The sequence below is a fragment of the Dreissena polymorpha genome, chromosome 10 (genome assembly GCF_020536995.1).
Source record: "Dreissena polymorpha isolate Duluth1 chromosome 10, UMN_Dpol_1.0, whole genome shotgun sequence".
NCBI lineage: Eukaryota > Metazoa > Mollusca > Bivalvia > Myida > Dreissenidae > Dreissena > Dreissena polymorpha.
In genome coordinates this window covers 69961795-69983832 of record NC_068364.1, presented here as the reverse complement: position 1 = coordinate 69983832, position 22038 = coordinate 69961795, and the positions used below count along the sequence as shown (strand labels likewise).

The 22038-nt window shown below is 35.7% G+C and overlaps 1 protein-coding gene across 4 annotated transcripts; it reads left to right on the top strand.

Annotated features, from left to right (window-relative positions):
- The first annotated feature begins 1942 nt into the window (after positions 1-1942).
- On the top strand, positions 1943-14207 carry LOC127849347 (complement C1q-like protein 2). 4 transcript variants are annotated; one of them, XM_052382081.1, is made up of 4 exons: positions 1943-2075; positions 6063-6220; positions 10529-10604; positions 13650-14207. In XM_052382081.1, exons 2-4 carry the CDS (start codon positions 6080-6082, stop codon positions 14069-14071), a joined length of 639 nt encoding a protein of 212 aa, XP_052238041.1. In that variant the 5' UTR covers positions 1943-2075; positions 6063-6079; the 3' UTR covers positions 14072-14207. The 4 variants fall into 4 exon arrangements, with proteins under 4 accessions (XP_052238041.1, XP_052238040.1, XP_052238042.1 ...); XM_052382080.1 differs by having other exon boundaries at positions 1946-2075; positions 6060-6220; XM_052382082.1 differs by lacking the exon at positions 1943-2075 and adding an exon at positions 2122-2143.
- Positions 14208-22038: the final 7831 nt, after the last annotated feature.

Here is a 22038-nt window from a genome sequence, read left to right as displayed (position 1 = left end):
ACTCAGACGCTGTATTTGACAATTGTACGCAATACGAAAAAGATGAACTAGAGAAAATACAAACTGAAGCCGCGCGAATAACAGCCGGATGCACGCGTCTAGTCTCATTTGAAGAACTTTATAATGAATTAGGATGGGAAACTCTTAGTCAACGAAGACGTAAACATAAACTAATATTAATGTTTAAAATGAAATCAAACAATTCTCCGAACTACTTACAGTCCCTTGTTCCCGCAACAGTTGGGTCGCGTAGCAATTACTCATTAAGAAATGCGTCACATCTCCAATCAATTCAAGCGCGTACGTCACTGTATTTAAATTCCTTTTTACCGTCCACTGTATCCGAATGGAATAATCTTCCAGATGACGCCCAAATCGCTGAATCTATCCAATCCTTCAAAAGGCGTATTAACATTGATCGACCGATTCAAAATCCCATATTCTCGTACGGTGAAAGACGCTCTCAAATATTACACACGCGTTTACGTACAAAGTGTAGCGCCTTAAATGACCATCTTTTTAGACGTAATATTGTTACATCCCCATTATGTGTATGCGGACTTCAGGAAACGACGTCACATTATTTTCTCGAATGTACTCAGTATGCACATGCCCGCGGCGAACTTCTTAACACAATATCCGTTTATTCCGTCCCCTGCATTGAAACAATTCTATTTGGAGACAACACGCGTGACTACCTTACCAATATTAGAATAGCTGATGCTGTTCACAAATTTATAGTTAATAGTAAGCGATTTTATTCGTAATAAGCTATAGAACGACTCACAACCCTTTTCTCTTCTTTTCCCTTATCTAATATTTCAAAACTACCTTTATCTTCTTCCCAGAACCCTACCACACTTTCCTTCACCTCCATATGTCAACTTAAAATTTAATTTTTACAATTCAAACACTATACACGGAGTTTGTCTCTTTCTTTAACTGTTATTATTGTTTAATGATCAAAATCCGATCATGTTCGCCTGAAAACATGTAATTGTATTTGTATAGGGAGAAGAACTATATAAGACATTGTCTTTCGTTCTAATCCTATTCAAACATGTTCATTGTATAAATGTTACATGTAATGCTATGTAATAACAAATTGTATTGCTTGAAATAAATATGTTTAAACTAACAAGACATTGTGTAACTTCCCTCATAAAATGCACATATCAAGCTAATGTGATATTTTGTAGGAAAAAACGCTGTAAACTTAAATATTAATGCTCGAATAAAGCCATACAAAATCCTGATATTATAATTAAGTTCTGTAGGGGTAGACTCCCTTGACATACTGAAATAAGAAAGAGTCTAACAAATCAGATGCGGGCTTTGCCCAAACAGGGCAATTAATGATCAGTGTATTGTTTACTTCAATAAACTAACACAATTTTGTTAAATTTGTCGTAAGACACTTCACAGATGAAGCAACAAAAATAGATCTATGTTGCTTGCTTTTATTTTATCTTTTAATATGAAATCTTTAGGTATTGTAAATTATGGTAATACTCGTTTTGTTGTGTCCTAATATAGAAATAATGAAAAATATTGATAACAGTTTTTACTCGATCTTGACCATTATTAAGTTTTTTTTTATAAATTGTGGTAGATCTAACACTCAGTTAAGCACGATTCATCATTGTCGGCTAATTTATTTACGTAGCGCAAAATATCTCAAATAAATTAATCGATATATTTAACTAACAGGCATTCTATACATAGATGGTGACGTCACTACGTTATTGTCAGTAAGACCGGTGTGTACACAATGAGGAAACAGGTACAATGAGGAAACAGGTATTTGAACAATGTTTTCTTTTGACCTACTGCTCAGTATTTTAACTGGTTCCCTGGTTCCCCGTTGAATATAACCGTTGACTATAATATATAGAGAGAGTAGCGATAGATAAGGGGAGGTAACCAATCTGCATTTTTTTTGGCACCAAAATGTACTAAACCTAGCGCGTGCAAATATTCTCTACGTAATATAAAACGTCATATCCTTTATCACTTGTTTATATGATTATTCCGTCTACATGTGTGAAGAAGTCTTTTGAGACATTCCACAGTTGGTATGTAGGGCCTTTCTTTTACTTTAGAAACATGTGTAAAATATATCAAGTAATGTAAGAAAGTTAAGGTAACATTTAGAGTTTTAGAAATGATATGTATTGCCTCTTCGTAACATTGATTCATATTTAACTATCTTTTTACTCTAACATGAACATAGTCTCCCGCATACTTATTATTTCATGTAATAAAATAAGCGATCATAGTGTTTTGAAAACAGGACCATGCAATTTCTATTAACATATGTATTTGTTTACTTGCATATGATTTATAGAAGTCAAACCTCTATCGGTTCTTGTTCTACTCACCAAAGTTGTTGTATGGATTTAAGTCAACATGTTTATTGTCGTCTAGTTTTGTTTTCTTCCATCGAGATCTGACTTTTCCATTGAAGAACAGTTGATGTAAGCAGGCAATTCTTTGTGAATATACATTCTTTGATTAACTAACAAAAGAACGTTCTATTCATCAAAGAAATTACCATTAAAATTCAACGTCAATTTCCAATAAAAAGTTAAAGAATAACGAACCGCAATAAAGAGAAGTAACACTTTTTATAGTCACCCTATTTGTCGATCCGTCCATTCAATGGTTGTTAAAAACAACACTGCATTAAAAACATCGCGTTTATTCGAGACTAGAGTACAACTACATTCTGCATTATTTAAGAAACTTACAATGCAATCTTGGTTGTATTCGAACCATATATTCCAACACTTTTATTCAAATGTTATTTTAATAATCCATCCAAATGATAAGTGCTAAACACACATTCACTCATATTTAACTGGAACTGCGTTGAACATGCGTTCTTGAAAACAATGATGCAATCCAGTGACGTAATGTCAGCAAGCACGCACGCGCTGTTTCGCGTTTAAGCTTCACATTCCTCTAAATCAAAGCACTTTAGGCATTGCAGTTGTTCGCTATTGCATAAACTTAGAAGCAACTCATAGTTCAAATTTATGTATTTATTTGTTGTATGTTCCAGTCAAACAACATTAAACAACCTTTTTAAAAAAAAAAAACACGTTTAAATAACACACGTTAAATAGTGAAAAGCATATTTAAATCCCTGCAGGAACCACGGACTCTATATACGCTCCGTGGCAGGAACTATGGCCCAGCCCAACCACCACCAAATGCACAGAATAATCGGTTTTTAAATTAATTTGATTTCCCCACTCATTCCATCCCGCGAAACCCTTCATTCTTGTAAAGTTACGTGTGCTTAGTTACGATACGATACACGTTCATGCGATAACGCATATTAAAACAATTATAACAGTTTATCAGGTTACCGGTAATCGTAGATTTTTTAACCGTTCAAAACATTTTCACGATGTCAGAACACGATTGATATGATGTACCGTACGGAGTATTATATTACACGATATGATTTGATGATCACAGCGATAACGTCACTATTAAGACCGCGATTTCAAATGTGCCGCCGATTTTGATAGTGGTTACACTGCTTACCAAAGTTTTGGGCACTAGGGTGAGCTCAAATGATTGTTTCCCTTGTTAGTGGTTTTAAGCGTTATTGAGTTGCAATTATTATAAAACATTATCAGGATATAAGATACATGCCATGTGATAAATAATTGTAGTTTTAATAGCCTCGCAGATGTATTGCACTGTTTTTGCTAAATGCCAAACAGCTGATTTGTTCTAATTAGATTTTAAAAGCACCAGAAATGGATAATTTTCAAACAAATTGACCTTACCTACTAACCAACCATTGAGTATAAATTGTGTCTTGTTCTGATAAAACTGGGCATAATACATGTGCGTAAAGTGTCCTGATAAAACTGGGCATAATACATGTGCGTAAAGTGTCCGTAAAATGTCGTCCCAGATAAGCCTGTGCAGTCCGCACAGGCTAATCAGGTCTGGGACGACACTTTCCGCCTAAACTTGATTGTCGGTAAGGAGGGACTTCCTTGAAACTAAAAATACCATAAAAGCGGAAAGTGTCGTCCCTGATTAGCCTGTGCGGACTGCACAGGCTAATCTGGGACGACACTTTACGCACATGAATTAAGCCCAGTTTTCTCAGAACAAGACACAATTAATGCCGTACAGTTTTTTTCCAATTTAAATTGGAGAGCTCATGGCTTTGATTGTCTCGGAACAATCATTATATCAGCGTAACTACCCATACAGTGCGTTAATTCTCGTGAAGCATGTTTAAGCATTTAAAGTTCCTTATATATATATATATATAACACTCACTTTTTGAGCATTTTTTGTATGTTTTAACATTCACATGTTAGATTCCTCGAGGGGGGGCCCAGGGGTGGCGAAATCTCAAAAAACTATACTTGTCCACGGACAACCATTTAGGAAATTTAGATTGTCCGTTGCTGAACTACACTTGTCCGTTAGTGTTTATATAAATTTTACACGCATATTTTGATTAATTTAACATAATGTGGAATATATCAAAATGAGTATGATTTGCTTGTTTTTGTTTATATTTGTATTTCAATGGTATATTCATTATAGCAGCATATTATAAACAATATAAACACTTTCTAAAACGTTTAATCTTGCAAAGCTAGTGTTATTAAAACATGTGTTGAACATAAGTACATCGTAATCTTAACAAACTAAACTAGTCCAATATGTGGACCTCATAAAACTGAGGCTGTGCACCGCTACTGGTAGCAATTTGATTATCATCAACTGGTAACAATTGAAAATCTGTGAGCCAAGTTTCTTGAAAAGTTTCGGTGCGTTTACTTAGATCATATTTTTTTATCATAATCTTTCTTAGTTTTTTTGGGAGGTGGACTGCTCAAAGCTTCGGGTTTCTGCTCCGTTGTTGAAGATTTTAAAAAAACCTATATGTTCCATTTTTACCATTAAAGTCGTCTTAAATAACTAGGTAGACCGTGTTTTCTTTATCTTAGTTTGATACTTTTTATTTTCGTCTGATTGTAAAAATAAAGAAACCAGTCTGTACACTGTCTAACAGTCGGGCCGAATGTCGAAAATGCGGCATGCTCCCGGTCTCTTATAGAATAAGGGGGATCACTGCGCAGGAGAGTGCCCGTATGTTAGCTTGATTGCTCCGCAAATAGCACTGACAATGTTATCGCGTGTCAACATCCGGTTTTGTAAAACTTAATTACGGCTTTAAAACAATGTATTTTTGTGTATACCTGGACCCGACTTTTAAAAAACTTGTTGTCCACGGACAACTTACTTGAAAACATTCAGTTGCCCAGATAAGCAAATGTACGACTCGGGCAACTCGGACATTTGATTTCGCCACCCCTGGGGGGGGGGGGGGTAGAAACTGGCTCTTTTTTTTATTTATTACCATAAGATGGGTAGATACAACAATCTTGCAAGCTCGTTTACTTAAAAAATAGAAATAATATCTTGTTGGAAAATGCAAGCCAATTATCAGTTTGAAAAATTATGTGCAATAAATAAATTAATAAATGTTTGAAACCAGGTTGTCATTATGTTACTTTATCATTTTACTATACTTTACATGTGTGTGCATTTCAAATGAAAGTTTGTAAGCTATCTATTCTCTCTGAATTAAAGTGGTACACGGTAATTCCATGTTAACTCAAGTTATTGAGTGGAGAACATGCTCTGACTGGTCCCTTATGCAAAAGCTTCAGAGGCCTGTGCAACTTTTTTTTATCAAACCAGTGTTTTATCTATTGTAACTCTTTCATTATTTTTTAAAATTATTCCTGAGCGAATGGCATACAAACACGTTTTTAATTTGAGTTAGGCTTACAAACGACTGCTTGGAAAATTGGTGCTGAAAGGCTCCGGTCTTAGATACTTGTATATTTCTGGGGTTAAGATTGAAAATGTACCACTTCGAAAAGTCGTGTTAACCCTTACGAAGCCGTTCATAATACATGAATTTACCCTTCCCCTCAATAGTACGCTATTACTCAATAATAAAGCACATTTATGTTTTTCTAATTTGCCATGTTTTCTTTTCAAACAAGAAGCAATTCTCTGATTCGCCATGAATACGCTGGTCTGTATGACACTGTGTCTGCATGTACTCGCCGTGATGGGACGACCTGCGATGGAAAAACGTGCGATGGGACAACCTGCGATGGGACAACCTTCGATGGGAAAACCTGCGATAGTACAACCTGCGACGGTAAAACCTGCGACTGGACAACTTGATGAGTCCCAGCGATTTTTTTTTGTCCAATTGGGAAAAGTACCAGTACCGGTCCGATTGGGAAAAATTGAATCGTGAAAGCCTGAAAATTGGGAAAAATCGAGTCATGAAACCTTCAAATTGGGAAATTGGTGTATTTGATTTTATGCTCCCAAATACTTAAAAATTGATAACTAAGTGTTTTCAAGCTGTCAATATTATATTTACCTCGGTTCAAACCATAGAGCTGCATAGGGAAACTAACAAAATGTTGCATTTCCCCCCCCCCCCCAAAAAAAAAGTTTTTTTTCCCTTAAATTGGGAATTGTTTGGACAGCAATTGGGACATTTGTAGTTTCTTTGTAATTGGGAAAGTGCCGTTTACCGGCACTTTATAAAGGAGGAAAAAAATCGCTGAGTCCGATTATGACGAGCTGGCTGACAGTAAGGTAGGACGTGAATTATAAACAATGGATATAAGCTGTAATAGATTTAATTCGGAACTAGCGCGCTGTGTATTTTTCGATCTCTGAGCGAGCGCGGGAGGTTCAAACATTGGCATTAATACAGTAATGACCAGTAACGTCGATTTCCGCTTTGCTCACCATTCAGTAGTGACTGTAGTGGGTAATCAGTATTTAAACGACAGTAGTGTGTCTTTTAGAAAATGTCAAAATTCAAGTCTTTTATTGTTATTACTATTACTATTATTATTAATTATTACACATATAAACAAATCTAATACTGATATACATGTATGTCAAGCGTTTAATACAGGATTAATGTCTAAATCCACCGTTCATATGTATAGCCGCCTAAACGAATGGGTCCAGTAGCTTACATTCTTAAAAGACATGAAAAACAGACTTTGTCAGCTGTATGAAGGAACCTATACACATGAACGGCTCGACATATGCGATATTTTTTCTGAAAAACATTATTCATATTCTTGTTTTTTTCGGCATGCTTTATAGATATAGCAAATAAAAGTAATGTTTGTTTAAGCTCGTTAGTGATGTGCCGTCAGATCTTAAGGTCTTAGTTTTTAGCGAATAATTTTCTTTACTTTTCAGATTAGATTTAAGAAAATCATCACAATTTAGCTGTATCAATAGACATATAAATATCCGATTGATATGGAACGATATATTAGTTATAGTACTACGAATGGACTGAGGATAGTAAGGTTTTTGTTGTTTTGTACTTGTCTGTATGATTTTAAATATATTTGAACAGCATAATATATTAACGATGGAGTCAATGTCTTGGTAATTTCGTTGACAAACTTCCATTAAAAATGTATGCCCAGGCCTACGCACAGTATATGCAATGACATAGTTACGTGACCGAAGCTGTTTACATGTACATGAAGCATTATTTCGTGTTACATAGTATTCTTACAAATTAAACACGATCGTGATTAGTTCATCTATAGAAAAATGATTAAATCAATTGTCATGGTATTTTTATCAACTATAACGAACGTTTGAGCAGAAAGGAGTGTTGTTCACTATTCAGCGATAAGATAAATTATTGATTCACTCTCTTTTAAAATATGCTAGTCAGCTTTTGTTTGTACCTACCGCGCGTGCTCAAATATCGGAAAACCCCAGACTGGAGAGTTCCGAATAACAACTGTTATATCTAGATACCTAGTTATTTGCGACTTAAGGTAGTGCACCTCTAATGATTTCCCGCGATTTCTTCGAAGGTTGAAGAGCCTACTATTAGGTGCCGTAGCCTAGTGGTTAAGGCGATAGACTAGAAATCTTTTGGGATATTCCCGCGCAGGTTCGAATCCTGCCGACGACGTATACTTTTTTGCGACGCGTTTTATTTATTTTCTAACGTAATTTGATTTAATATGGCATATAAGCTATATTTATTGTTAAATATGTTGCAATTTTTATGCACATTTTTCAATTATTAAAATTGCAACAACGTTATGGCGAAATTGGGTGATTTACTGTTGAAAATACGAACCATGCATGTTGCATTTTTATTTTTATTTCAAAAAGTAAACGGTAAATCTGTCTAGTTCTTGGTATTTTTGCTGTATATAGTGTTTCTATAAAAACTAAGTTTAAAATATGACTTAAATGATACTATTTTGAATTTTATGACACTTTGTTTTTAACCGACCCAATTTTTACTTGGCTGAAATCACTTACATTTCATGGTGCTCTTCCATAGATAAAAATTTGTAAAAAATAAATGTCTGTAAAAGAATACTTATTTCATCTTGTTTAAACTTTAAACACCTTTACAGCATCTGTACACACCAACTGCATGCCCATATTTGGAAATTTGAATGAATTATGGAACTTTTATATACCCCAGGGGTGAAAATAAACTGGACAAAAGCCGAGCGTGGGGGTGGTTTTGAAAAAATCGGTATATTTTTTTTTAAAAGCATGGAAAGCCTACCTACAAATTTGCATGTAGTTCAGTGAAATGATGCTGATTAAGAAAATAATTAATTAGATTATATTTGGATATGTGCCCATTAGAGGTGCACTACCTTAAGCAAATACAGCTCATTATAAACAAGAAATATCTTTAAAAAAAGATATACGGCGTTGATTGTGGTTGGATTTGGTGAAAAGTAGAGTTCATTGAATCAGATCAAATATAGCGAATGTCTTTTTATGTGCAGTTCTTAGCTGCATCACATGCAGTACGGGATGTTACGAGGAGTTTTCGCGGCGGCTTATTTTACATTATTAAATATTGCTGGTCATAAACCTATAGATACAAAACACAAAACCAAAAGAAGAATGCAAGTGAAATTAAAACATTAAGTCAACCGGCCACATGCGAAGTTTCCATACATATTTTAAATATTCATACCCGCGTTCTTCGAACAAACCTGTTTTAGTGGTTTGTCGATTATTAACAATATCGAGAACCATCGCGCTCATGCTTAATACATTAGTCAATATGGTGGAATAATTCTTGTTAAATAAATCAAAATATTATTTATCATGATATTGTTGAAAACAAATTAAGAATCTAGTATTGACATACCATAAGTATATGATATTTCTGGTCTAAATAAAATTCCACAGTCCAGGGTATATGCCAGATTCTTGAGTCAGATCGACTTCAGTGCTTATCAGCAATACAATAATGGTATGTAGCTGTTAATGCGATAACAAACTGAGATTGACCCTTTGAAAAGGTTAACCCGAGAAAGTGTTTTGTTGCTGCTGACCACAAGTCTTTTAGTTAACCCAAACACTTCACCTAGTTCACGCGATAACGATTATCTCACTGACCGCGATTTGACCCTGATACTGGCGCTAGCAATCCTCTGAAAATAAAAGGTGCACGCGCAAACTGCGTTGATGTCGAGAGTTGAGCGTAAAACTGTTCTATCTTTCAAGCCTTTTTATTAGAGATACAATTGTTTCATGCATTAAAACAGTGTTTCAAAGACGCGTCCATGTTTCCAATGTTCTGGTGGTATTTTCAATTCAGCCAATTGAATAAATGAAGTGTATTCATTCGTATCTGGCCGCGGGAAATTTTATTTGAATTTTATTGGACACTTACAAAGGTCAGGTAAGGTGAAAAGCTGGCTTATACAGCTAACGCCGAAAAACTAACAATGAAGCATTCATAAATACACAAGCGTCAAAATAACAACAAATTGTTTATTCATTACAAAATATATAAGACTTTTGTGAGACTGTAATATGTCAGTAAAGGCTCTTATCTTTTTAACATAGTTAAGCGCATGTTTAAAATCTGTTGCTGATTGATATCTCTCTGAAGGTCACAGCGGACTAAAACATTCGGTTTTCATAGAATATCATATATTTTTGACGTTCGCGCCAATGTATGATGTCATTTGCCTGTTGACGAATGAAAGGCAAACTCGTTACATTCCACGCGTTACAAAACTTAAACATGAAGAAATTGTCTAATTAGCTCAAAGTACTACGGTCATAAATATTTACGTAAATAATCATTCTTATAGTAATAATCTCTTTATCTTAAGAAGATCACACATTCAGATAAACGCCTTTAAACAAAATTGTTATCTTTTTTACATTGTAGTCATATGGTTAACATATTCATTCACGTATATCATTAACATTTAACAATATACCAATGGCCATTAAAACACTCACGTGCATGCGTTAGCACATGTATCCACACTCACATTCACATTGTAATGTAACAAATTAATATTTAATTTAAAATTAAAAGACGCCCAAAAATAGACGTTAATAAGGTAATTGTCCCTCAAAGCTCAAAAGGGTATATTGAATACTCAATACTTTTCGCAACTTTTTGCAGAGCCTATCGAACCCGCTGGTAACCCTCCAGACTCTCGAGGCAGAGGTGAATGCCTTGAAAAAGAAAGATGGATCTTGTGAGTACTCAGTTCTCGCGTTTTTATGACATGTGTGGTTGACTTTGTAGATTTAATGTGTTATGCCCCACAAAGTAGGGATGGAGGGGCCATACCTTTGTCTGACCTTAGACTAATTCAACCGCCGCGTTTTGTTTTTGATGTCGAACGCATTTCCCCGGCTATATATATATATATATATATATATATATATATATATATATATATATATATATATATATATATACAGCGATTTTTTTTGTCCAATTGGGAAAAGTACCCGTACAGGTACAATTGGCAAAAATTGAGTGAAAACCCTCAAATTGGGAAAAATCGAGTCGTGAAACCCTCAAATTGGGAAATTGGTGTATTTGATTTTATGCTCCCAAATACTTTGAAATTGATTACTAAGTGTTTTCAAGCTATCAATATTATATTTACCTAGGTTCAAACCATAGAGCTGCACAGGGAAACTAACAAAATGTTGCATTTTTGTGGGAAATTTGTAGTTTTTTCGTAATTGGGAAAGTGCCGTTTACCGGTACTTTATAAAGAAGGAAAAAATCGCTGATATATATATAATCTGTATCTATTAGACTCTAGATATTTTCTTCCACATGACTTTCTGACCTTCATTTTCATATGTATGTCTGTACGTCCGGTATGTTGTTTCCGCGCGAGAACTCGGGGATATATGTATCAAAACCAATGAAACTTTAAACAGCATGTATATAGGGAAACACATATGAAAGACAAACAATCCTCAGAATATGAGGTCCTCTACCAGTTAAATTTACAGGACCTCAAAAGCATTTGAAATTGCAACTTTCTCATAAGCTCTTAAGATGTTGACACTGTCAATTAAAGGAAGAAGGTTGAAGGTTGCCTTCAAGCGTTAACGTTTAATATGTTAAAAAGCTGGAAGCTTTTTCACGCCATGATATTATATTGACCAATAAAAAACAACTCATAACGTCATTATTCGATAGGAAGTGCGCTCGACTGGTTCGTTAAAAATCATGCTTGTTCATTCTTATGTGCGATATTCGAACATGGTAGAATAATATATATTTCTGACAGGAATATAGTTTCGTCGATCATAGTATGATAATATATTTTCTAACAAGTACATAAATCCGTTTTCATGTAAAACCACAATTTTTATTTGTACATATTGATTTTCAGAGGATCCAAAGACGGCCAGTTTGGCAAATTGTTCTGATCCTTAGCCATTTTGATCGGAAATATCCGAGGTTTGATCGGAAATATCCGAGGTTTGATCGGAAATATCCGAGGTTTGATCGGAAATATCCGATGGTTAGGCTTGTTTCGCAAGGGTTGCTTAAGGGTTCAAGGCGCGTATGATCAGAGCCGTTATTCACCAACGCTTTCTTATACTTGAGTCTAAAAATGAACGAATATTTTTGAAACCGTTTTGTTATAATAGTACAGTTCAAAATGAAAGAATATTTAGAACGTCCAACAATATCATTATTGATTGTCAAATCATTGACGACATTAACACAATAAATATCCTATGTATTTATATATTCGCACAGGAAACATGTTATCATGGGTTTGACTCTATTCTTTATTCCAAAATGAAAGAATAGGTTGGTGAATATGCGCCCTGGTTATTCCAGTTTGATATGAGTTTTAATTTATTTAATAAAGTCGTATTTATTGAGAGTCCGTTTCTGTATATTCCGTTGTCCGTACGCTTTACATGAGTTCTTAGTTAGCCTATAAAAACGATGTTTAACTCTTTCAGTGCGGGAACCGAATTTTGAAGGCCTTTGCAAACAGTTTGGATCCAGATGAGACGCCACAGAACGTGGCGTCTCAGCTGGATCCAAACTGTTTGCTATTCTGATAGTATTCTTTTAAAAAATCGAAGAAAATGCTAGTTTTAGAAATTCAGCAGACGACATTTTAGCAGACGACAAATTTCCCAGCATGCAAAGGGTTAATCAGTTGAATAACGGCACGCACTTTGTTTAAACAAGAAATATTAGAACGGATGTTATTCAGTAAGCTCCAATTGGAAGTCACAATTTAAATTGTATGTTCATGGAATTTTCGACTGTCAGTCAGTCTGTCGATCAATTAAACGTTCATGTCGGCTGATACCTTTTGAACTCCATATGTTATATACTGGCAGGAGGTCATATCGGCGCCGTGTCGAAACATATTCTATGAAACTTAAATTCCTAGGACGATAATGCTTAGACGGGCTTACATGAGCTCTCGATCCAGCTCGCCCGGTGAATAATCTGTAATAATACAATTTATAAAATTAATAAACACAATTCTTTGGTTCAGACAATGGTCGCCATACAAAATTGTTTTACGAACATTTTATAATGTCGTTTTTTCTTAGTATTATTTGTTCCTTAAATTAGATTGGGTTTAATCCTGTTTATTACACAAACAAAAATAACTTAAAAAAACGATAAACGCTTTAATTGACGTCACGTTCATGACATCATTTATAAATAACAGCGAATTTCATCCTTTTAACGAAAGATATGTGCGTTATACGAAAGTAAACTAGTCCATGTATATTCCGCTAACATTATATTGATTAGACGTGGTAAACCATAGAACATAACACAGGTTTTCACTAGTTGGCCGGTTGACTGTTATATTTACAGGTAGAATGTGACATAATTACATCATCGTCAATGGTTACTTGTCAACTAGGGTTATGTTGCATAATCATGTTATATCAATCTTGCAAATGGAACAACACACATCATTTATTGGAATTTCCTCTTTTGGCTTATTAATTTGTGAAACCAATACTGAATATAAAAGATAAACACATTAAAAGACGAACATTTATCCTTGCACTCTTAACCAGTCTTTTGATAATATGACGTTCACCGGAATTGGTCGACCACTTTCTTATCGCATGAAATAGTTTAGTATGTCTATCTGTAAGTGAATGTCAGATCGTATCCAATGGCCCTTTAGACAATAGTTTTATATTATTTTATACCCATCGTTTTTCTGCTACCAATAACAGATACAACAACCCAGGTGTTGATTACTGTGTCATTACAGGTGAAAATTGTCGAAACAGTGCCACTGTGGCGTTTACTGCTATTCTGGATTTTCCCGTAGTGAGTATTCGCCCAGGTCATCACATAAAGTTCGGAAATGTGGTCCTAAACAAAGGCGGGGCGTATAACCCATCGACCGGAGTCTTTACAGCGCCCGTCACTGGCCTCTATCTGTTTGCGGCAACAGTGTTACACAGGCCCGAAGAAAAATCGTTTGACGCAGCAATTGTGCACGGAGTAGGGTACAACGATAAAAAAGTCGCCATTCTTCACGGGGCTGAAAAGATGTGGGACGAAGGTAGTCAAACTGTTATCATTCAGGTGAACAAAGGCGAACAGGTTTGGATTCGGAATGACAATACATACAACAGTCTCATTACTGGTATAGGGTACAGCTCATTTGCGGGATATCTATTAGGATGAGCATGGAAAAAAATAGTGCGAACAAGCGCAAGAAACTGATTCAAACTTAAGAAGCAAGCTCATACCCAATAAATGTTTCTTAGCCGATAACATGACAATGCTGGTATTCTGAAGAAAAAATAAAGATATAAAAGTTGTAAGGACATTTTTATATCCTACGTAAAATTACTGTATCGCGCCATTTTGCAAACCGACGAAATTGTTTATTGTATGTATATTGATCACAATAATTATTGAGAAATAGGAAATCCCACTATGGGCCCTATGGAAAAATAGTGAGAAAGCCGTTCTGCTTCGGTACATAGGTCACTATTATGCCATCGGGCAGTAATTATCTGCTTATTGAACGATTGTTTCTATTTGCCGCTTTGTGAAACCTGGACGGAGACGTCAAACGTCGAACTTGCGCATACGCGGTCGATATTTAGAAGAAAAGCTTACTGTCCTATCGTTTTATAATATAGCAGCTGAAAATAAGAATAAAATAACGACGAGGCTTGCCGAGCTGTTCTTTTATTCATTTCAAGTCTGATTTATAATAAAACGATAGGACAGTTACCTGATTTCCTGTTATTAATACCTTAATTCACTCAGAATTAAAAAAACAAACAATGAATAACAAATAATTGCTTCGAGTCTTCATTATTGTTTTCGTGTGTCCTTATTTCCGTCCGTCCGTATGACCGTCTGTCTGTTCTTCTGTTTGTCCGTTTGCATGTCTGTTGGTCCCTCCCTGCGTCCGTCTATTTGTCTTACCATCTGGCTGGCGGTTCAATATTCGGACACGTGGACACACGGACGCACGAACGGGCGGACGGGCACAAGGACAAATGTACAAACGGACGGACGGAAAATCGAACATACGGAAGGACGGTCATACGGATATACGTATGACGTAAATAATTTCACACGACTGATTCAATTTCAATGTACTATACAATGTGCATGTAGTAAACAGGTAAAATAATTGGTTGCTGTACTTTATTCGCAGTTAATACTAGTACTGTGGATTCAAAGCCTGTACTAAACATTCATTTTTTTTTAATTTCCAATTTTCGGTAGAGCTTTTCTGAAAGTGTTATTCTGAATGTTAAATGAGTAATTATGGCTTATATGTTTAAGATGTCAAGTTTTACAGCCGTAACCAGATACCTTATACGAACATGTTTATACTATGTTTATTCGCAATGAATGTAAATGAGAATTGACGAGGTCATCAGCAAATGACACTGATCATGAATTTGAAGCCTTCAATTCAGGAATATTCATTCAAAATATATATTTGTACAGTTACATGCAAAGACGAATCAGTACAAGATTTATACTTGTTGCAACACTCATTTCTTTGTATGCGTATTTAGGTTGCTTATCTACCAACGTTAACTTGCAACAAACTCTGCGAATGAAACTACTAAGACAGTTTTAACTGCAAAGTTTAATTTTAACTGGTTAATTAAATCAAGGAACATGACATATTTTATGTGGGTCCTTGATTAAATTAATCAATTACAAAAACAATATTTTGTCCCTTGACAAAATCGCGTGACCGAGAAAAGGTCCATTTTTTCTGAAGGGTAAAAAATTATAAAGACATCGTGATCTTTTTGTCAGAATACACATACACGCAGAAAGACTAACGAGTTTTCAGTTGATACTCGAAAGTATGAAGACGAATACTCGACATATGACGATAACGCGACACCATGATGGTAATAGCATGAACTAATACCGAGTTATCTTCATCGTACTATCGTAGTATCGAATCTGTGTCATCGAACTGTCGGTATTTTGTGTTATCGGCATCTCTCTGTCGTGTTTTTGGGCAATAGCCATCGTGCATTTGTGTTGCCTCGTTATCGTCATCGTACTGTCATCATTGTACGATCGCGTTATGATCATCGTATTGTCGAGTATGGACTTAAAGTCGATTCATGCATAGGCGATGGCTCTAACATAATGCATATCATGGCTCGCGTATCGGATTTTGGCTCTCCATTACAAAAAGAGTCGCTACAGAACCGAGATAAATCCGGCGCATTCTGCTAGCATACGTTCTACGGGTGTCCTCATGTTGGTAGGACCAACAGCTGTGTTCGCTGGAAAGGGAATGGAGGGAATAAAGTCTTGAAATTGCTTACTGAAAAACGTTCTGTGGCGTCTCATCTGGATCCAAACTGTTTACAAAGGCCTTCCAAATTCGGTTCCCGCACTGAAAGGGTTAAGAATAAGCATACTAGCACATGAGCAGTGGTATGTTTACATTATCAAAGACCTATAGATAACATGTTATCTATAGGTCTTTGACATTATTCAAGGCACAAGAAGTTTTCAATGTTTAATTAGAAAGCGAATATGTGCTTGTATTCTGAAACACAAAGTAGATCAAAGAAGTACACTGTGTCAATCGATATTGACTTCCGGTGTGTTTAACTTACGTTGAGTGATGCTTCCGGTTCGATTACCACCATTCGTGGTCGACATACATTTGCTTTGCATATAACGGAATTCCGTTTCCGTGCAACTGGTGATGATAATCAGTGCACTTTCTTCACAGACGATTCGTTATTCACTCATCTTACATAAGCGAAAATGGATAACTCAATCAACAGACATTAAGTACTTTATATAATAATTCAACGATTTTCCACCGTTCGCTGTCATAAGACAATGCATTAAAGTAGGCTATAATAAATCATCTTTTCAAAATATTTAGGCTGGATTATTAAAACGTCAATGGTTTATTTATTAAAGGGACGTGTATTTACCTTGCCGAGACCTTTTAAAAAGTTTAACTCCATGCTTTGTTCCAATCTCGGTCATTGGAGAAAACTATTGGTCTTATGAACAAGTGTTAACATTTGGTAATGACGGGAGAAAATAAATGCATCGGATAGAATCGGATTGAGTGAATACATGCGGGAAAATAATGTGAAATCAATATATTTGCTCAACTTTTGTTCACTTTTCAAACTTAAGTGGAGGCCATTGCTTCGCCTTGCCTCAGCGTAGGATAGACATCGATAACGTTAACCCATTTTAGCATAGTGGACTCTCCCATCCTTCTAAATTGTTCCAATTTATTTCCAAAATAAGGGATGTCTAGCATAGTTATTTTTATATTTAGAATATTTCTTACAGAAATTCCTTTTAGCAAACAGCGCAACCCCGATGAGACACCGCATCATGCGGCGTCTCATCTGGGTCTACGCTGTTTGCCAAAGCCTTTTTTTCTAGACGCTAGGCATAAATGGGTTAACATAAACTTTTTTACGACGGAAATAATATACTAGTATATCATTTGTTTTTGCGATGCTGTTATATTTAATTTGCATTTTATAAAATTAAAGAATATGATATTCTTAAAAAATGTTAAGAATATTAAATTATTCGCCGGACATAGACTGATTACAATAACTCAGTATTAAGACACATTATTTTGCCTGTTAGAATTTTTGCAGGTCCATCCATAATGACTCCGTGAAGGGGCGCGCATGGACCTGAAAATAAACTCTGAAGAACAACATGTTAGATTCGAACTTACACATCCATAAATTTTATTTAAATGCTGATATGTCAAATATCAGACTCACTGCAACAACAGCATACTCTGGTCAGATCTGAAACATTAATTATTTTCGCTACTGTTACGTTTAAAGGGGCCGTCTAACAGATTTTGGCATGTATTGAAGAGGCACCCTTGTAGTCGTCCGCCTGTCTTACCGAACGTGCGTGCGGAGAACATAAATACCACGTCTAGATGAAACTAAGTTAACGTTCAGTGTGATTGAATTATAAGGCAAGAAAAAACAACATATGTGTCTTGTTCTGTGAAAATTGAACAAATGCACGCGTGTAAAGTGTCGTCCCAAATTAGCCTGTGCAGTCCGCACAGGCTAATCAGGGACGACGATTTCCGCCTAAACTTGATTTTCGGTAAGGATGGACGTCCCTGAAACTAAAAATACCATAAAAGCGGAAAGTGTTGTCCCTGATTAGCCTGTGCGGACTGCACAGGCTAATCTGGGACGACACATTACGCAAGTGCAAGTGCATTATGCACACTTTTCTCAGAACGCGACTCATATGACGATCAAGTTGAGCTTTATTTTCAACGTTGTTCACCCAAGTTAAGACATTTGCTTAATATAAGAGGAAAAGAAGCAAATAGAAACCAAAATTTACTACGGCTGGATTTAGATATAGCACAACAAATTTAAATGATTAAGAAGTTTAAACGCTTCACACAAAAATATTAAGTACATTATGTCAATTAAATACAGTACAATATGAAACATGAAAAAATCAATAAGCGACAAGGTTTTTCACCGGTTTGTGATTCTTTTTTTTTTTATACATTAAATGTGTTTAAATTAAAAATATATTTAAATGTTTTAATATACATCGCAACATAAACAAACAAGCTCAATAGAGAGATAATGTTTATTTGCTCTAATTGACATGATTTATCAAGTTGTATCAAGTTCTAAAACTGAATTCATAGCGTATGCTCATTTTCACAAATTTTACAGATCTGTTAGACTCTGTGGTCGTGAACCACAGAATTAATTAAAAACCTGGTGCATTTTCTGTGTAGTATTTACCGTTAAGATTTGAAAGTTAACAGTCACCGTATTACAAACCTTTTTTAAATTTTATGCACAGCAACATTTATTCTGGTAAAATCTGCATCGAAAGTTAAAAATGGAAAACCGTAGTGACTTAAACATTCATCAGTCACTTAACCGTTTCCAATGTATCCGGCAAGAGGGAGCGTAAAATTCTCTGACTCTGATGAAATATTACACTCAGAATACAGCAAATATAGCTTTCGTCGATCGAACGTCTCCATATCAATCCTAAGTTCTTTCGGTTGTTCTTAGTCAGCTGGTAGATATGCTAATTGCCCAACCCAAATAATCACTCAAGTCACCGAAGCCAGCTTTGCACTCTGCCCAAGTGCGATTGAAATCTACAGACCCGTCTTTCCTCCTCTGTATAACCACCCATCCTTTTAAACAGGAGTCCACGTCGCAAAAGACGAAATATTATGCCGTCTAGGTATACATCGTAATACATGGCATATTTGCCACTCTTAACTATTTTATCACTTGATTTTGTCATGTTCTTCAATATTTCATACGACGTTTTAAGACTGGGAGTGTCTAATATAATCTGAGACATTTCCTTTAATGCATTCATCGAACGATTCGGCAAGGACTCATTTAAATGAATTAACCTGTCATTGAAGTAAGGACACATGTAACCTAATCTTTTTAAACCGCAATTATTTCATATTTAATGGCGTCTATTTCGGAATGTAGCACGGCTATCCGTAGTATAAGCCCTCTAAATGAATACATACGAATTATGGAAGTGAACAAATACAAAACCACGGATGTGTTTTATGTCAATCTATATTTTATATGTATTCTTGGACATAACAAGAAAAACGGCATTTAAATCGGCAAAGTTTTGACAAAATACTGGCTAGACTTAGCCCCCTGTAGTAATCTGTTTCATAAAAAAATGTCTGATATTATCGGCCTTCTGATTGGTTGCAAAGATTTGTTACTATGCGCATGTGCTTGTTCTCTTGTTCGTATTGTTCTTCAAATATTTTTACATTTTATTAAAAATTAAGCGGCATATACAACATTTCATAAAGCGATTATTAATCCATTAACAATCTAACATATTTTAGAGCATGGCATATGTTCAGTACGACTGTTTCCTCACAAATATCATAACTACAACGAAAATTGCGAATCTAAAACATTATTTTTTAATTTTGCCAATTTACCAAAACGTGAAAAGGCCCTTTTAAGACACAGTGGCAAGCCCGATTAGGATATTCAGGCATATTTGCATGCCAGATTTGGAAATTCGGGAACTTTGGCACGCCAGATATGGAAATAAAAGTACATTAGCACGCTGAATTTGGAAATCAAAGCACAGTTACACGCTAGATTTGGAAATTCAGGCACATTGGGACGCCAGATGCGAAAATTAAGGTACATTGGCACGCCAGATTTGGAAATTATGGTACATTGGCACACCAGATTTGGACATTCAGGCACATTGGGACGCCAGATTGGGAAATTCAGGCACATTGGCACGCCAGATGCGGAAATTAAGGTACATTGGCACGCCAGATTTGGAAATTCAGACACATTGGCACGCAAGAGTTGGACATTCAGGCACATTGACGCGCAAGATTTGGAAATTCAGGGACATTTGAATGCCATATTTGGAAATTCATGCATATTTGCACGCCATTTTTGGAAATTAAGACACATTTGTAGGCCAGATAATGAACTTCATGCACGTTGGCATGAGAGATTTGGTAATTCAGGCACATTGGCACGCCGGATTTGGAAATTCAAGCCCACGAAATGACAGAGAGACAGGCAAAACATACAGAAAAACACACAGACAATCAGACAGGCGAACGTAAGGAAAGACGGAAATAAGGACGTCGGACGGACGGACATACGGACGGACGGATGAATCGAGAGACAGACAGACACAGACAGACAGACAGACAGACAGACAGACAGACAGACAGACAGGAAACAGACATACAGTCATACGGATGGAACGACGGACGGACGGAAAAATGAACAGATAGACATACAAATAGACAAATAGGAAGACACACAGACAGACAAAAATACGGACGGACAAACTTAATACGTAACCATTAAATCTGTGAAAAGAACCGAGTGTTCCGAATAAAAATAACGCCAACTTACATCATAGCGAATGAAAAGGACATCGTGTTGTTTAGATCCGCAGGATAGTACATCAAACAATCATCATACTCTGACAAACAAACGGCATACCTTGACAAACACACGGCATACCATGAAAAACACAAAAACATTAAATCAAAAACACACAGCATGCCATTGACAAACACACATCTGACTATGGCAAGCACACATAATACTTTTATAAGAACATATCATATGATTTATACCATGATCATTTCAATGAAACACACAGCATAACATCAAAAACATGTAGTGTACCATCCCAAACACACAACATACCATGACAAACACACAACATACCCTGACAAACACACCGCATATCATCACAAACACAAAGCATACCAGAACAAACACACAACATACTATGACAAGTTCACAGCACACAATTATAAGCACATATCATATGATTTAAACGCACATCATTTCAATGAAAACACAGTAAACAATGACAAATACACATCGTACCATTACAAACACACAGCATACCATGACAAACACACAGCAGACTATGAAAAAACATAGCATATCATCACAAACACACAGCATATCACCACAAACACACAGAATAACATCACAAACACACATTAAACTAGAGCCAGAGCTAAACAAATGATAATTGTTATCACAAAAGAGGTCGGAAAGGTACATTTTTTGTTTCTGAAACCCTCTTAAACAAAATGCTTCGAGCAGGACATGTTAATAAAATGCATGCATTCACACCGTGACGGAAGATACCAGAAACTTTGCGTAAACGGAAATATTACGGAGTTCCTGCGGCAAGACAAATAGGTATACGTATCACTATAAATACAAATTTTACAAGGTTGTGTTATTTAGGGCCAAGGGCGCTACACAGAATCGTTTTAAACAAGGACGTGTGTTAAAAAGCACAGGTATTTGTGATAAGTGGATGTGGTATATGACATTATATCATTAATGGCTATCGGTAACAGTAAGTACAACCGTTATAACGCAAACAGCAAGTAGCAGAAACCAACATGTCTTTCTGTGATTATTCTTAAAGAGTGAATGTCACATAAATGTGTCCTTCTTTATCTATATGACCGTTTTTTCCGTAAACTTCCATAGAGGCAATCAAGAGTATTTGGACAGGTAACTAATAACTTTTATTAAATCAAATACGCATCTAGACCTGGAACAAAGCTGCCTGCTTTACATTTTCCATAACTAAGG

Coding starts and splice junctions, on each gene's coding strand:
- LOC127849347 (XM_052382081.1), top strand. CDS start 6,080: ATGAATACGCTGGTCTGTATGACACTGTGTCTGCATGTACTCGCCGTG. Junction 6,221..10,528: donor CGATAGTACAACCTGCGACG/GTAAAACCTGCG, acceptor AACTTTTTGCAG/AGCCTATCGAACCCGCTGGT. Junction 10,605..13,649: donor GAAAAAGAAAGATGGATCTT/GTGAGTACTCAG, acceptor GTGTCATTACAG/GTGAAAATTGTCGAAACAGT.